General features: G+C 33.1%; 2 protein-coding genes and 1 long non-coding RNA gene across 3 annotated transcripts; 1 reads left to right on the top strand and 2 right to left on the bottom strand.

The window, feature by feature from the left end:
- Positions 1-4897: 4897 nt before the first annotated feature.
- On the top strand, positions 4898-9881 carry LOC130817322 (tetraspanin-6-like). Its single transcript, XM_057682955.1, has 3 exons — positions 4898-6046; positions 8493-8881; positions 9618-9881. Exons 1-2 carry the CDS (start codon positions 5552-5554, stop codon positions 8811-8813), a joined length of 816 nt encoding a protein of 271 aa, XP_057538938.1. The 5' UTR covers positions 4898-5551; the 3' UTR covers positions 8814-8881; positions 9618-9881.
- A 112-nt stretch (positions 9882-9993) lies between these two features.
- LOC130817321 (glyceraldehyde-3-phosphate dehydrogenase A, chloroplastic) lies at positions 9994-13531 on the bottom strand. The gene is made up of 5 exons (XM_057682954.1): positions 13168-13531; positions 12677-12787; positions 11681-11985; positions 11339-11583; positions 9994-10700 (listed from the first exon to the last, which is right to left on the bottom strand). The coding sequence occupies exons 1-5, from the start codon at positions 13207-13209 to the stop codon at positions 10198-10200; spliced, it is 1206 nt and encodes a 401-aa protein (XP_057538937.1). The 5' UTR covers positions 13210-13531; the 3' UTR covers positions 9994-10197.
- A 199-nt stretch (positions 13532-13730) lies between these two features.
- Positions 13731-17221, bottom strand: LOC130817323 (uncharacterized). Its single transcript, XR_009043768.1, has 3 exons — positions 17044-17221; positions 15044-15142; positions 13731-14833 (listed from the first exon to the last, which is right to left on the bottom strand). It is a non-coding gene; the product is annotated as an uncharacterized LOC130817323 (long non-coding RNA).
- Positions 17222-18394: the final 1173 nt, after the last annotated feature.

Here is an 18394-nt window from a genome sequence, read left to right as displayed (position 1 = left end):
TGGAAGCTTAAGAGAAAGCTAGAAGAAGAGGCAAGGGAAGGAACTAGCAATGCCAATGCTAGTTATGTGAATGATAGTGATGATGGCGATGTTCTTGTTGCCACTCATGAGTACAAAGGTAATAATGAATGGATTCTTGATTCGGGGTGCACATTCCACATGACTCCCAACAAAACTTTCTTCCATACATTTGAAAGTGTTGATGGGGGAAATGTTACCATGGGAAACAACACCACATGTAAGGTTGTTGGGATTGGGAGCATTAAAATTAAAATGTTTGATGGGATTGTGAGGACCTTAACCGATGTAAGGTATGTCCCGGGCTTGAAAAAGAATCTTTTATCTTTGGGTACTCTTGATAAGATCGGGTGTAGAATCACTTGTGAAGGTGGAGTTATGAAGGTAGCCAAGGGTTCACTAGTGGTGATGAAGGGGAGGTTGAATGGGAGTTTGTATGCTCTTCAAGGTTCAACCATTCTTGGCTCGGCGAATGTATCCACAAGCACAATGTCCGATCGTGACACCAAACTTTGGCACTTGAGGCTTGATCACATGAGCGAAAGAGGTATGTTTGAACTCTCTAAACAAGGTTTATTTGATGGAAAAAATTTTGGGAACCTTGGTTTTTGTGAACATTGTGTTTATGGGAAACACAAGAGAGTTAGTTTTAAACCCGCCATCCACAACACTAAGGGGATATTAGATTATGTCCATTCCGACTTGTGGGGGCCTTCACGAACGCCCTCCCTTAGTGGTTGTAGCTACATGTTGACCTTTATTGATGATTACTCTAGAAAAGTTTGGTGTTACTTTATAAAACATAAATATGAAGTTTTTGATGTCTTCTTGGAATGGAAGAAGATGATTGAAAAGAAAGCCGGTAGGAGCATCAAGACCTTGAGAACCGACAATGGTCTTGAATTTGTTGATAGCAAGTTTCTCAATTATTGTTCTAATGAAGGTATTGTTAGACATAGAACTTGTGCAGGTCGTCCTCAACAAAATGGTGTTGCGGAGAGGATGAATAAAACGTTATTGGAAAGGGCAAGATGCATGCTAAATCAAGCAAATTTGGGGAAACAATTTTGGGCCGAAGCGGTGGCTACGGCATGTTATTTGATCAACCGTTCACCTCATACCGCCTTGAAGTTCAAGTCGCCACAAGAGGTATGGTACAACACTCCGGTAAACTATTCTAGTCTTAGAATCTTTGGTTGTCCAGCTTATATTCATGTAAATGATGGTAAGTTAGAACCTAGGGCTAGAAAAGGTATCTTTGTGGGGTATGGAGTGGGCGTACAGGGGTATAGGGTATGGTGTAATGATTCAAAGAAAATTATTGTTTCTAGAGATGTTGTTTTTGATGAAGATAGCATGCTTGTATCTAATGTTGAAAAACCTTTTAATAATGATGATAATGAAGCACAAGTGGAGGTTGAATCCTCCAATGTTGATAATGAGAAAAATGATGATGTTCAACAAAGGTCTCCTCCTTTGTCCACAACTAGGCAAAGAAGGAAGATCGTGGCTCCAAGGAGGTACATTGAAGAGTGTGATTATGTTGTTTATGCTCTCAACATTGCTAGCGAAGTCGAAGGGTTAAATGAACCAAGTACGTACAAGGAGGCTATGGCCTCAAATGACTCAAGCAAGTGGTTGATTGCTATGAAACAAGAGATGGAATCTCTTGCGAAGAATGGAACTTGGGATATCGTTGTTGCACCAAAGAAAAAGAAGATTGTGGGGTGCAAGTGGATATTCAAGAGGAAGGAGGGTCCTTCTAGTGATATTCCTCCCATCTACAAAGCAAGGGTTGTTGCAAAGGGATACTCTCAAATTGAGGGTATTGATTTTCACGAAGTTTTCTCTCCGGTCGTGAAACACTCTTCTATTAGGGCATTGCTTGCTTTGGTGGCGATGGAGGATTTGGAGTTACATCAATTGGATGTAAAGACGACTTTTCTTCACGGTGAGCTTGAAGAAGAAATCTTTATGAAGCAACCGGAAGGTTTTGAGGTAGCCGATAAGGAGAATCATGTGTGTAGATTGAAGAGGTCATTGTATGGGTTGAAGCAATCTCCAAGGCAATGGTACAAAAGGTTTGATTCCTTTATGATTTCACATGATTTTGTTAGAAGTTCTTATGATAGCTGTGTTTATCTTAAGAAATTTGAAGATGGTTCTTTACTATATTTTCTCTTATATGTTGATGATATGCTAGTAGCATGTAGCTCTTTGCTTAAGGTGGAGGACTTGAAAGAGTTGCTTTCAAGTGAATTTGATATGAAAGATCTTGGTGAAGCCAAGAAGATTCTTGGGATGGAGATTTTGAGAGATCGGGCTAAGGGTGTCTTATACCTTAGTCAAAGGAAGTACATTGAGAAAGTTGTTCAACGTTTCTCCATGGATGATGCTAAAGGTGTGTCTACTCCTCTTGCTTCTCATTTCAAATTGTCCAAGAATTTGTGTCCACAAACAAAAGAGGAAGAAGAGCAAATGGTAAGAATTCCATACACTAGTGCCGTTGGTAGCGTTATGTATGCTATGGTATGCTCTAGGCCCGACATTACTCATGCGGTGAGTTTGGTGAGTAGATATATGTCTAATCCGGGTAAGGGACATTGGGAGGCACTAAAATGGCTATTGAGGTATTTGAAAGATACTTCAAATGTTTGTCTCATGTATGGGAAAAATTCAAGTGAGCTAACCGGGTTTTGTGACTCGGATTATGGTGGTGATCTAGATAATAGAAAGTCCATAAGTGGGTTCGTGTTTACTTTGGGTGGTTCGGCGATTAGTTGGCAATCATCTTTGCAAGATGTGGTTGCTCTTTCTACAACCGAATTGGAGTACATAGCCGTGGCCGAGTCATTCAAGGAAGCAAAATGGCTTAAAGGTCTTGTTGGTGAAATGTGCAATAAGGTGTGTGAGGTAAGTGTGCATTGTGATAGTCAAAGTGCAATACATTTGGCTAGAAATCAAAATACATTTCATAGAAGGTCCAAGCACATTGACATTAAGTATAACTTTATCCGGGATGAAGTTGAGCACAAAAGGGTGTTATTGAAGAAAATTGACACTACGGAAAATCCGGCCGACATGATGACAAAGTCATTACCTACTACCAAGTTTGAGTTATGTGTTGACTTGGTAGGTTTAGCTCCTTGCTTGAGATAATGCCCTCTTGGGCATTTTGAGGTGTGTATGTTTTTTGAATATGAAGTGGATTGATGAATGTTGTGACTTGGGTGAACTCAAGTCAAGGTGGAGATTGTTATGAATGGTAGTATACTAATGTGATTATAAATGTTACTATACTAATGTGTGACTTGAGTGCACATTAAAGGGTTGAATTCATGTGTGTGACTCTTGAGTTGTGGAATCCAAAAGGGTGTAATAAGGTGAAGAGTATTCATGGGAATTATTGGTGTTAATGAAGATTAAGGTGAAGAGTCTCATGTGTGTGACTCTTGAGATAATGCCTTTTCAAGTTCTTAGAGTTATTTCATAGTATTCATTACCCTAAATTAACTATGTATTTATGTGAGCCATTCATCTTCAAGTACCTAGCACTATAAATAGGGCTCTCATACCCACACTTCAAGTATGCAAAACACATCAAACACAACCCTTAAGCCAAACACATAGCCTATTGTTGTTATCTCTATCTCAATTGTAATTCTTCATATTGAAGTGTTGTTCGTATTCATTTGATATAATATAAACATAAACTACACACCACGGAGGACGTAGCCATCATTGGGTGAACCTCCTTAAATCTTTGTGTCCTTGTTTGTTACTTTGTTAAACTTAATTTTGCTCATTGTTGTTTGTTCTTAACATCGTAAGTATTTGGCGATCGTTTTCACTTTTTTTCTCTTCATCGTTCAACATCTCTATAGACTATTTGAGGGTTCAAGATCCTCTCTTAATTCATTTTACCTGATTTTGAAACAAGTCTTGATTCTAATAGAGTAATATATTTAGAATATTATGTAAATACTCTTATTTTGTAGAATTTTATTGTAATTATTTAGTTTTCTTATTCTTAGAATATTGCTTTGTATTTATACTTTACTAGTTTAGAAGCCCGTGTAATGCATGGAGTTTGGTATAGAGACATATATAAATAAAATTGTTAAAGAATATTACAAGGCTTTAAGAAGTTGTCATTTGCTATTTTTCAGCTCTTTTTATTAATAGTAATGATTAAGATGGTAATTTTAAATCAATATATTTTTCATAAATAATTCTTACTTATGTATAAAATATATATTTTTTAAAATACTTAATTTAACTTTAAATTCATTTAGAAAATAAATTATTGCCAACACACAATCAATTATAGTCAAAATATTTGTTTATTCCTTTTATATGTAATCATTAATAAAAATAATGCATAATTCCAAATTTATTTATAGTATGATATTTAATTGTTGCTTTAATTATAATTATACTAAAATAAGATATTAATTTAAAGGATGACACATAAGATATCTAACCACCAATAAATTTAATCCACATAAGCAAATTGCTATTTATTAAGTAGTGTGATGATATGATTCATCTAGAAATTAAGGAATTCATTTCCAATAGATTGATGAGTAAATCAATAGATTGTTTTTCTAAAGTTCTCTACTTTATGTTAATATGTGAAACATATTCTATCCAAATGAATAAAGTAAAGGTTATGAATAGTATATTTAAACATTTTGTGCATATCATTATTGAATGTGCATTTATTTATATAACTAAAAAGACAATGTGTACAAAATCATACCGCAACACCAAGTAGATCAAAAGCGAGTAAATTAGTTCCTTAGTAGCTAAGGATATCATAATTTAGTCAATGGAGAACATTGTATTATATAAAAGCAAGAACAATCACACTTATGGAGATTCATTTGTTTTTTCTTCTCCACCATTATTTTTCTTCATCTTAACATTCATATTTCTAAATTTAACACATTTCCGAAAAATTCGACTAGGTGATAATGCCTTGTGGTGTTACAGGGTCCAAACACGATAGGAATCTCATCTTCTCTAGCTAGTTACTTGAGAATTGAATTTAGCTTTATCACGAAATAAAAGAGAAAACCTTTAAATCACAAGACCAATCCTCAATCTACAATTCTCATTGATTTTTAAATAGGGGTCTCTACTTTGTAGTAACTAGTGAGAGTTGAACCTAGCCTCTATCATAAGACAAGAAGAGAAAGTCTCAACCCACCAGACCAATCCTTAATCCTCATTTCTCACCGCTTTTGAAATAGGGGTCTCCTTCTCTCTAGTAACTGGTGAGAATCGAAGCTAACTCTATCACAAGACAAGAAGAGAAGACCTCAAGCCACCAGACTATCCTCAATCCTCAACTGCTTTTTAAATATGAGTCTCATCCACTCTAGTAACTGGTAAGAATTGAATCTAATTTTATCACAAGACAAGATTAGAAAAAGCTTCAAACACTAGACAAATCCTCAATCCTCAATCCTCAATCCTCAATTCTTACCGCTTTTTAATCTACAAACACACAAACCTATACAACCAAACAATGCATCATATGCTAAGCAACAAAGTGATATGTTTCCTAAACCTCTTTTCCCTCCTAGTATCGATTCCGATCATCGGCGCCGGACTATGGATGACCAAAAACAGCACAACATGCCAAAGCTTCCTTCAAAAACCTCTACTAATAGTGGGATTAATTGTACTAATCATCTCCTTAGCAGGGTTTATAGGGTCATACTATCAAGTAGCATGGGCACTAAAAGTGTACTTAGTGGTCATGTTACTACTTATAGTAACTTTGTTGATCATTACTATTTTTGGGTCTGTGGTTACAAGTCAAGGAGGTGGTATTGGAGTACCGGGAAGACTTTATAGGGAGTTCCAATTTAAGGAATACTCCCCTTGGTTAAGGGATAGGTTGAAGGATCCTTTATATTGGAATCAAATTAGAGGATGCATTTTTGGGTCTAAGACTTGTAATAATCTTCTTGCTTGGACTCCTTTTGATTATCTTAAGAATGATTTGACTCCTGTTCAGGTATTTTTCCCTTTATTTTGCTTCATATACTATTTTATTTATATTGCATTTATCTCATTGTTATTTTTAAATTTGACTTTATTTATAATAACCCTACTAAAATGCACTTATTTTGTCCTACTCATTTCTCTTTTTTTTTTTTAATCAGATTCATATAATTTAATCTATCTCTATACTTATTACTAAATATACACATTTTCCTTAAAAACACTTAACAGTGTACACTATAAAATCTTAACCTCAAAAAGCTTGCGTTACATGGTGAAGGCCCAACCAACTCCTCGATTTGATTTTCTTAATCTATAGAGATTTACAATATTTATAGCCAAGACAACACCCAATCTATAATTTTCTCATCAAAGAACTATATAATAGATTAATATCCATAAAAGTACATATTTTTTGTTTTTTCCTAATGTTTGTGCCATTCCTCTTGACTATTTATGATTCCCTTCTTACATTCTTTTTTATTAACGAATTACAGTCTTAAAGTTAATACTTTTGTGAATTACAGTCTCAATGTTTAATTTTGTAAATTACAACCATTAAAATATCAAAATTTACAGGTTCAAGCCAAAAACACACAATTCCGACCACTTATCCTTAAATTCCGATCACCAAAATGATCGGAACTAAATGTTTTGGCCTGAACATGCAAACTATATTTTACTTTCTGCTCATAAAGTTTACTTTTGAAGTTTTTATATAAAAATAAAATAAAATAAATAAACTTGAACTAGTATATACTTAAAGGTAGGGATATGCAAAAATTTAAATATATTTATATGATTTATTTTTCTTGTCAATTGATCTGATCCAAGAAAATTAGATATACGATCCAATTTATGAATTTTAGAACGTATAAATCAGATTCTAATTTTCATTTTTATATTCGAAAAAAATCAGATTATCTATAAATCTACAAGAAATTGAATTGTTCTAAATAATTAAAAGTTTAAAAGTACATAAATATGATAAACAACAAAATTTGACAAGAATTTTCGAACTAAATGTTTATAAATAAATGACCTAGATTGTTGAAAATTCAGCATGCATTTAGTATACATTTTGAATATTAGAAAATGTTAAGTTGTTAGAGGATTAATCAATTAGAGTAATATGTGAGTATAATTTAATTTTTATACTCCAATAAATACAAATAATTTTTATAAAGACTAACAGTAAATTTTACATGAGACCGTCTTATTATGAGGTAAATCTATATAATTAGATCATTTCTCTAATTAATTATTTTAATATTGTATGTGACTACTTTAAGGCTATAAGTGATCACTATAATATTATAAAAAAATTATAATTTAAAACCGTAAATGTTCACTTTATGTTTATAAGTCATCACTTTAAGACAATAAGTGTATATTAAATTAGTTCAATCTTCAATAGAGATGATCTAATCCCATTTGAGAGTTTGTGAAGAGATTTGCTAGATAAATAATCGTGCTTTTTACCAATATGGTAACTCACATGCAGTGACAATTATTTATAGGTCTATAACTTTAATAATTAATTATTTTATTATTTTTTTATCTTTTTATAATGATTTAAAAATGATGGTGATTAACTTAGATTTTTTACTACTTTTCATCTTGAGAGAAACTTTTTCTTAAACCAATAAAAGGTATACCAACGTGTAAAGAGATTTAAAGCAAATCATGAAATGTAATTGATTTTTATTTGGAGTATTATAATGAGGTGTTGTCAAGGTTGTTGGATTTGGTTTTTGTTTTTATTGTTAGCCTTTTATTTATTTTAATTGATTTATTTAATTAGCTGAAAGTATTTGTTATTTATATTGAATTTTAATATAGTAAGATAATTTTAATTTGACTTTCTGGGAAGATTAATCATAAAATTGTACATTAATTGTTGTTGTTTATTAGATAAAAATTAGGTTAATAAGCTGAAAAACAATAAAAAAAATTCATTCAAATCAACTTGTATTTTGTTTGAAAAGTGTACTTTTTAGCTGGTTGAAAAATATTTTACTAATTTTTTTTCCTCAATAATCAAAAGGTAATAAAAAAGCAACACTAAGAGAAAGTTTTGTACGTATTTGGTCCACACTAAGAGAAACTCTAACAGATAGTATGTAAGTACTTTTACTTGACACGTACAATCAAATACATCATTAGAAAATATTTCTATCATTATGTTGGTGTAGAGTACGTGTGTACCAAATCTATATGACTTTTGCGAACACTGAAGACATTTACCAAGCAGCTAGTCTCTTAAGAGACCATCTCTTTGAGAGACGTATTTTAAGTCCATCCCAGCTCATTAAAGATTAATTCCTACTTATCGTATTCTTAATGTCTATTTATATTATCCTTAATGTTTACTGTATGCTTAATTTATACTCTTATGTCAAACTCATTTTACATGAGAAAAAATTCTGACATAATTCGAAATGATATTGGTAAAACAGTCAGGATGCTGTAAACCACCAACATCATGCAGGTACGAGCCAACAGCAATGATGATGGATCAAGATCCGGATTGCTTCAAATGGAACAATAACCCCACCTTGTTATGCTACCAATGTGATTCTTGTAAAGCTGGGGTGCTTGAAACTATTAGAAGGGATTGGCATAAAATCTCTATTCTTAACGTGGTTGTGCTTGTTTTGCTCATTGCCATTTTCTTTATTGGTTGTTGTGCTTTCCGAAACACTCGTCGGGCGCAATCCAATTACCCGTATTGGTTTGGCATGAATAAAGCCCGTCCTAGATGGAACTTCTACTGGTGATTGGCAATTGGTGATTGGTGATTGGTGATTGGTGATTGGTGATTGGTGAAGGGTGATCGGTGATCGAGGTTAGTTATTGTAATTATAGAAATTTCTAATCAATTATCATGATTTGTAAACCACTATAAAAAGAAAAAATAAATACCAATAAAATAAACAAAATAAAAAATATATATATTAAAATCCTAAAACTCCACCCTATTAAATTTTTCCACGTAAGGATCATTTGCCAATATACAAATAACAGTTATTTACTTATACTATGTTATTGCAATTATACCTTTGCCCCCCTCACTTTATATTCTATATTTCACCTTTAATATTTACTAATGTTTTTATGTTAAAAGGACTGTTTATTTGGCTCGTATGACATGTTGAAATTATATTGACTCATAAGCTAATTATTATATAGGTTTTGGAATAAATTAGTTGTTGACCATTTATAAGAGAAAAAATTAGTCAAAAATAAAAATTAACAAAATGCTTCTTATATTAGCTTTTTAGTTTTACCTATAAAGTCACTTGGTAAACACTTTTTTTTTCTCTTTGAACGACTAAAGAACCAATTTTCATAGTGCCTTAAAAGTTATGTACACAACCATTACTTTTTTGACAATTTAACCAATTAAAAAAGTCAAAATCAAAGCCAACCGTTAAATTAATAGAAAAATCATTCACAAAACGCAACCTTAGTTGAACTAAAAAGGATGACTTGAGCTAAATCTACATTTAAGAGTTTATCAAAATTACTCTAAAACGATGTTTACGTTGATTAAAATCGGTTTATATTTTGAATTTTTGCAGGTGGAAATCTACAAAATAGTGCTAAAGTCATTTCCTAATTCTCTATTAAAAGGAGAAGCAAGGTTGCAAAGTGCAAACTACACAAGGAAGTGGGAAAAGATTTTCAAAAACATAGTTTTATGCTTTGCAAATTAGTGTAGTTTGTCCACCAAAATTGAGTAAATTTAAAACAAATGGTTGTTTACCTTTTTTTGTACATTCTTATTAACATTATCAGTAAGTCTTATATGAGACTGTCTCATCATAAAACTGACCTATATAATCAATTAATTTCTCTAATTGGATAGACTTTTTTTAGGAGTTACGTTTGAAGAACAACTATCAAATCAAAGTAAATGTAGGCAAAAAAAAAAAAAAGCATAAGATGCAACAATGGTGTTCCAAAAGGTGGAGAATTTGATTCCCCCATATTGACATACTAGTAGTATAATGTATGCATGAAAAATATAAGTATTTGATTTCTTCCCTATACAAATTTGATAAAAGATCACTTATTACAAAAAGAAGAAAACAATTACTAACAAGATGGGAAAATTGGTGTGATCATTAATACAAAAGTATGATCAATAACAATAACAAATTACTGCCATTTGTTAGCAACAATATCAGCAAGATCAACAACTCTTTGAGAGTAACCCCATTCATTATCATACCAAGCAATCACCTTGACCATATCATCACCCATAACCATAGTAAGTGAAGAATCAACAGTAGATGAAACATCACTGCATCTGAAGTCTACTGAAACAAGTGGCTCATCACACACTGATAGAATGCCTTTGAGTTCATTGTCTGCAGACTCTCTGAATGCTGCATTCACTTCTTCTGCGAAGGTTTTCTTCGATACTTGGACAACAAGATCTACGACTGATACGTTGGGGGTTGGAACACGAAGTGCAATACCGTTGAGCTTTCCTTTAAGGCTTGGGAGAACCAAGGCAACGGCTTTGGCTGCACCAGTGGATGTTGGGACAATGTTTAAGGCTGCTGCTCTTGCACGTCTAAGATCCCTGTGGCTTGCGTCTAGGAGTCTTTGATCTCCAGTGTAGGAGTGGGTTGTGGTCATGGTTCCCTTGATGATTCCTGCCAAATGATTCAGACATTTTCTGTTCAGCATTCATGTTTGCAAAACGAAGAGAGAAAAGGGAAAAAGAAGACGATCATCCATGTGTATGCTTGTGATTGATGGGGTTTTTGTGTAGTTTACCCATTAATCAGGATGCTGCATTTATGCGGTGTTAAGTAGTTGGTATTTTTTGTATCAAACCGTCCCATATATGAGCTAAATACCCCAACTAATACAAATTTATAAAAAAAAAAAAAAAACTAAATAGGGGCTCCTTGTTTTGAAGTTGATCCACTGAGAGACAATCTCTCACAAGGATTCCGAATTGAAATTGTTGCTTTAGTAGGCTTTTTCACTGATTTTGGGCTAGTTGGCCCACTTTTGTTCCAATAAGCAAACAACAACCAATACCTAAATTTACCAAAACTTCCCCAAATAGCTAGCTTGAAAGCCAACAAAAATAGCTTAACACTTTCAGCCGGTCAAAAAGGTCAATTAAAAATATCAACAACCATTTGTCAAACATCCCTATGTGTAACCGCACCACAATTGATGTCACTTTTACCTTAAAACATTTCTTCATTTCACTAAAAGAAATTTGTTACTAGTGCTCTTACATGCCCAGAAATAACAGTAAATGAGCAAATAAACATACCGAATTTGTTTTCAAGGACCTTAACAAAGGGAGCCAAGCAGTTGGTTGTGCAGGAAGCATTACTGATAATGGTGTCTGAATGGGTATAACCTTCCTCATTGACACCAACCACATAAGTAGGGATATCTCCTTTGCCTGGGGCAGTGATAAGAACCTTCTTTGCACCTGCTTGAATGTGCTTCCCTGCTCCATCTCTATCCACAAACACTCCTGTTCCTTCAATCACCAAATCGATATCCAAGTCCCTACAACAGATATTTCGCGCAACATACACATTCAATATAAGAAACTAATAATCCAGCGCATGAAAACTTAAGGGACATGTAAAGAGATAATACTAACTTCCAGGGAAGGTTGGAAGGGTTTCTGTCAGAGACGATTTTGATTAGTTTTCCATCGACAGAAATGGCATCATCTCCGACAGCCTTAACATCAGCCTCAAATGTACCAAGGATGGAGTCGTATTTAAGGAGGTGGGAAGCTTGTTTCACACCTCCAGTGTCGTTGATGACTACTACATCAAGAGGAGAGTCCTTCCTTCCATGCCAACACCTTAGAAAGTTCCTTCCAATCCTTCCAAATCCATTAATTGCTACCTTAAGTTTTGCTTCAACTACTCCTTTCTGGCTGCTACGGCTACTACCAACCTATTGATGTAATAATCAAAACCAGTAACATTGTGACTATGAGCAACACAACCCAATATTTGAATGCTTGGAAACCTAGGTAATATAAACTAAACAGAGGGAACGTAGGAACCAACTCAACCAAAAACTTAAGCTAATGGTTGAAGCCCAAAATATGTTATATACTCTATGCCCCCTCACGCGAGAGCCCTTTGGGCTAGAAGTGGTGATGTGGCACATGCTCTCCTCATACCTGACGCTAAATATTCCATTTTAAATGAAGGGTGATTGAGATTCAAACATGTGACCTCTTGTCACACTGGATTTTGATACTATGTCAAGAAATAATTTAATCAAAAGTTTAAGCTAATACTTGAAGCCCCAACATATGTTATATACTCTAACAGGGAACTATTATCACAAGTTAGCAAAAATACTTTACATCATAATGTTTTTAAAAGTATGATCAAAATTAGCACATAAACAATTGTTCAATTACCCTAATGCCATAAACGGGGTCTCACCTGGGGGGATTTGAGGGTCATGTTAGGAATCGTACTTTTTAAGCATACTCTTAGCAATTACATCATTTACAACATCACATAAATACTAAGTGTACATGATAAATACAAGTTATTGGAAGAAAATACTAAACAGGAAGTATAAATTGTGTGTTAGCAAAGTAAATGAAAAAATGGAAAAGGGAACTTACAGCATTAGTCTGGAAAGCCACTAAAGACACCAAGTCATCAGAACCCTTGCGAGCGAAAGGGAGGGATGAGTTAGTTAGACCGGAAAGTTCAGAAAATCCCTTGTTGTAGGCCTGCATATTCAATTCAAGTCACATTTTGCATAGTTCCTTTGAAGGATCATCCAAAAAAGAAGCATTACATGATGTAAAGCATAAATCCAGGCAATGACACTAAACAGGATCACTAATGTGTGACACACTAACACTCTCATATAACAGCTAGTAATCACAATGTTTAAGACTCAGTTTATTTATATTCTTTTGATAGCAAAAGTAATGTAGACTAATATTGAACCGGTTAAATTAGGACGTGATGGGCTATCAGACATCTTACACATGCCCAGAATCTTGCTTATGATCATATGATCATATCCATAGTAAAGTATCATTGCCAGACAATTAGTTGAATACATATAGAAGTTGAAAAACAAAGAAGGATGGTAGAAAAATACCCTGAGAGAAGGGTTGGCAATAGAGAGCATGTTGGAGGCCATGCTCTAATTAGCAGTAGCAGCAATGTAAGACAGTAGTAGTGAAGTAGAAGGAAACAGAAAATGTGGTAATGTTGAGAAGAGAAGACATATTACCAGCCATAAAATAGAAGGAGATAAGATTACTGATAGCCTCTCAATCAAATGTATGGTTGTGGTTTTGTTCCTATGCTTATTTTCTCCACCCATTCCTTACTCCTTCCCTTCTGTCAAATCTTATTGGATTCCACATACTTATTTTTTGTGGGCCCTTTGTTTCCTTGTACTGACCCAATCTTTTCTCCACCTCTAACTTTTTTAAATACTACTCTTCTATTTTGATACTTCAATTTCCCAAAGCCATAATGAGTTATTTTTATATACTCCTTCTAAGGCAAAATGGGTAAATTTAATAGAAAAAGAAATTAATTTGGAGAATAAGTTAAAAAATAAGTGGATGATAGAATTAGTGGCTAAAATGGAAAGAAAGTATTTAGTTTGTGGGAGAGATTAAAAAAATGAGAATGTGACCATTGCTACAAAAGGAAATGGTGCAAATTTGTTGTAACACCCCGGCCCCTCGGACCGCTGGTGACTACTCTTGAAGACTGTAGACTAGCCCCACAAACCAACACAAGTCTTTCTAGCGCACTTTGGCCTCATTCGTGCGCACCTGGGAAAACTTCCCAGAAGGTCACACATCCTAAGATTGCTCCCCACCAAGCACGCTTAACTGTGGAGTTCTTAGCAAATGGGCTCACTAGAAAAGAAGATGCATCTTGTTGGTATGAGTAGTCTATCAATCTTTTTTCAAGTTAAATCTAAGGTATTATATTTGTGAGACAAATTAAAATTGAAAGTTCTGTAAAATTAGAAGGACATGGGGAGTATAGTGCTTATGAGTTAGTATGTTAATTATGTTTTAGGTTGATATTTGGTTTGGTTTAAAATCGGTTTAGATTATTTGAGGTTGATTAAATTGTAATAAAGTATTTTTCCCTTATTTCACAAAGATGTATAGTTTTATGGTTTTAGATTATGATGGACTATATTAAAATGATTTATTAAATCATGTGCACTTCTTATTTATGTGAAGTTTTATTATATGATGTTTACCAAATGTTAATTGGAAACAACCTCTTTGTTAGTGATAACATTGCGTACATCAAACCTTTCAAACTCCACCTAGGTGAGAGCAATTTAATGACATTGGTGAAATAAAATGTTATTGTTTAGTTTGATTATTTCTAACATCCTTTCAAATCGGTGCATAAAGGTAACAAATGTTCAACATGTAAAGACGAAACATAAATGGACTATATTAGTAAAGATGAGTGCTAACTAACATGAGTAACAATATAAGAAGGATTGATGATACCATCACGTAAGAAATGAATGTCAACCTCCATATATTTTAAATATGTTTTGTACGTTCGTGGTTTATGGAACATAAGATTTTGAGCAAGATGCAATTCAAATTGACTATCACAATGTAAGCTTATAACTTTCTGATGTTGCACACCCAAACTCAGAAGTAAGCCCTTCAACCACTTTAGATCAAACGTAATATTAGCCATGGGATGATACTCTGCCTCAAATGCTGAACAAGCAACCGCCATTTGTTTCTTATTCTAGGAAATAGGACAAGCTCCAAGAAAAACAATCCATGCAGACAAAGAACATTGTGTAAGTGGACAACTACCCAATCAAAATCACGCTAACTAGCTTAATCGATAATAGATCAAAATCACTACTCACGTTGCGCATCCAAATGATTAGATGTGAAGCATGGAGAAATTGAGATAAAATATTCAGAGTACATGCCTTGTGAGACAAATAAATGAGTTTGTCAACTAACCTCCTATATTGTTCAACACTGTCAAGAAGTGGACTAGTAGACCGAGCGAGCTAATGATTTTGTTCCAATAAAAAATCAGTAGGCTTAAGACCCAAATACCTGTTTCAAGAATAATATGTAGGATATATTTTCAGTAACACAAAAATGATCCCATAAAATGACGTTGAACCTTAACTCCAATAAAGTACTTAAGAACACCAAGATATTCATATAAAAGCAGGAAGGCATATTGCTTAAAACTAGACAAAGTAGCAAATTGATTAGAAAATCAATCAAGTCATCCATATAAACAAGAACGCTAAGTTGTTCTTCATGTATACTTCCTCTGAAATTCTAGAGGTTTTCTCATGTATACTTCCTCGGACTAGTCTCCATGCAAGACGACGTTATACTCCAAAACCCGTTTTCGAACTTGGCTCAAGCTTCATCTTACTACACTACACTTCAAAACTTAACACTAGGGTTTTTCTTAAATTTGTAAAAGATATATTAAAATTAGCTAATTCATAATAAATATTCCCCGGGATTTCATTTAGAAATGAAAGCATTAGAGACGGCTTCATTGCAAAACAAGTTTCATGTCTCACTACATTCAAAAAAAAGTTGTAGGTCTTACAATAAGAACCAATCAAAAGCTAGCTAATCAAATCTAGAGAATTGAGGAACAATATATATGTTGGCATCAACAACATAAGAAGACCAACGCAAAGCCCTTTTAAGAGAATCAATAATTAGCCTAATGGTTGAAAGTTTTTTCCATTCGCACGACCTACATAAAAGAATGATTCCGTCTTAACCTTAAGGAATCTCCAACCTTGCTCGAATTAAAAAAGAAAAAAGCCTTTTTATTTACCTGTTAAATTTTGTTTCTCTTCTTCCTTTTTTTGCAGTTTTCGTTTATACTTGGCTAAAGTTGACACTTAACTTGCAGGTTACGTACTTGCAGCTTACAGGCTTACAGCTGCTTTTTTGTTACCCTACTGTAACACTACTCAAAGTATTTTAGGAGAAACAGTAGTATAGTATTATTTTCCAACGGCTACAAAATTTAATTGATAACACTTTTCTAATTCTTTCACTCATATCCTCTGCTTCAACTGTCAATTTCTCACAATTTCCTCTTAATATTCCACTCATCTATCATTTCTGTTGTACTCTATAAACTTTGTTCTAGTTAGATTACTTAGAAAGCAAGTTATGGATTCAAATAATAATCCAAATCCAGGAAATAATACACACTCAAATCAATCCAAATAATTTCCCACCTAATCCTAATTTCATATTCCCCCTAATTTTCAAATGTACATGCTGAATAAAGGCAGTCTTCAGATCCCAACTTCCCACAATTTCTAAACCAAATTCATCCAAATAATTTTCCTGCACAATCCAAATTCACATTTCCAAGTTCCAACCTAATTTTCCAAACTCAATGCAGAATACTGGAAATAATCTTAACCCTAATCTCCCACGTTACCCAAACAATTTCTCACCCGATATAACTTTCCTCTTAATTTTCAAATGCAGATGCGAAATCCTCGGGTCATTCAATATCTAATTCTCACCCAATACAAATTGTAATTTTCTTCCTAATTTCCAAATGCAAATGCAGAATTCTAAGGGTCAATCAAACCCTAATTTTCCACATTATTAAAATAATACAAATCAAAATAATATCAAATATCAACCTAATCCCCGCCCTAATTTTCAAATTCCAACAAATCCAAGTAGTGCAGATGATTCAAAGATCCTTTCTGCTTAAAAAGCTGCAGTACCTAACAATCTTGGTCAAGGAAGAGGAAAAGCTCCAGCGATTCCCAATAGTGGCGAACTTAGTTCATCGAAGGACATCGGTGAAAAAAATTGCCAAGAAAATATCTGATGTTATGTTTGAAATTGATAATCTAAGCTCAAATTCGAGTTCAAGTCCGAGTTCGACATCAAGTTCAACTTCGATTTTAGGGAGTTTGACGAAATTGAATAAACGAGAGGAGAAACTTTACCATAAGCGACGCATTATAAGGAGACGATTGATGTTTAATAATTGATCATTACATCCAATTGATAAGTTCCATTTATGAAATCCCCAGTCTTAGACGTAGGTCAAGACGACGAAGATAGTATAACCATATTCGTATTCGTAAGCTTGTTTGTACGGGCTCTACTTAATCACCAGATAGATATATTCCCGTATAAAATAGAAAGCATATAAAAATTACTGATATAAATAACAATACTATTGTTTTGTAAAATTAATTTATTTACAACAAAAACTTAATTATTAAATCTCTGTATTTATTATGATATTTATCATTATCAAAATGAATAAATAATTTATTACTCTATACAACAATATTACAATATATACTCATAGTAATTATTGATAATTAAGACAAATAAACTTTAAAAGTCTTCAACCTTGATAAATAGGAGGGACAACTTAATTGAAAAAATAACCAAATCAATTTGCGTATTCATTATTGATAATAATTTATTATCCAAGTTAAAATAAAGAATTTACATGTATATTCTTATTTGTTTATATAATTAAATATAATATTTCAATAAATCATGGCATATAGTTATAGACTTATAGTCAATCAACTAATATTACATGTTTTAATGAATAAATTGTTTCCTTAAATATCAAATCAAATATAAAAAGTTTCCCTATTAATAATAGAAGAAAAGCGGAAAAATTTTTGATGACAGTGTGACACATGTCTGAAGTTATTTCTTCATTGGTATATTTTATTTATTGATTATTGATTATGGATTGATTGATACAAGAGTGAATCGATTGCAAATGTAAGATATTAGTATAAAATTTCGCTGATTACTAGCACTGAATTAACTGGACTTGTTGTTTGTCGGTGTGCTTTACGTTGGATTAATTTGATACTAATTAGATTATAATCAAATGACTTTGTTATAGACTAGACAAGTCTGATCAGACCTTATCTTTATGAATTTATTACATTTATATATTATATTTTACATTCTAATTTAGTAAACTCATGCCTAATGACTTTCTTTGACTGTAGTTATCTTGTGTTTTACCTTAACTAATCTCTCTACGATAAGCTCATGCCTCATGACTTTCTTTTAACTATAGTCTTCCATTCTTCAACATTCAAAATTAAGAATTCAAACATAATGACTTGCATTTCCCGAATATGACCGATCATGCTTGAGAATATAATTTTTTATTCTCCTCACCAAATATGGCTGATAATTAGACGTTCATTCGGATTATTGGATTGATTTCGATTCAGGTGTTTTAGGTCGATTCAAAATCGAGTATTGTGTCCACATTAGTTTTTACATAGTTTTAATATCATTTTGAAGTTGGGT

The sequence above is a fragment of the Amaranthus tricolor genome, chromosome 7 (genome assembly GCF_026212465.1).
Source record: "Amaranthus tricolor cultivar Red isolate AtriRed21 chromosome 7, ASM2621246v1, whole genome shotgun sequence".
Taxonomy (NCBI): Eukaryota; Viridiplantae; Streptophyta; class Magnoliopsida; order Caryophyllales; family Amaranthaceae; genus Amaranthus; species Amaranthus tricolor.
Note: the sequence above shows the minus strand (reverse complement) of the source record. Positions and strands in the feature narration are given on the sequence as shown.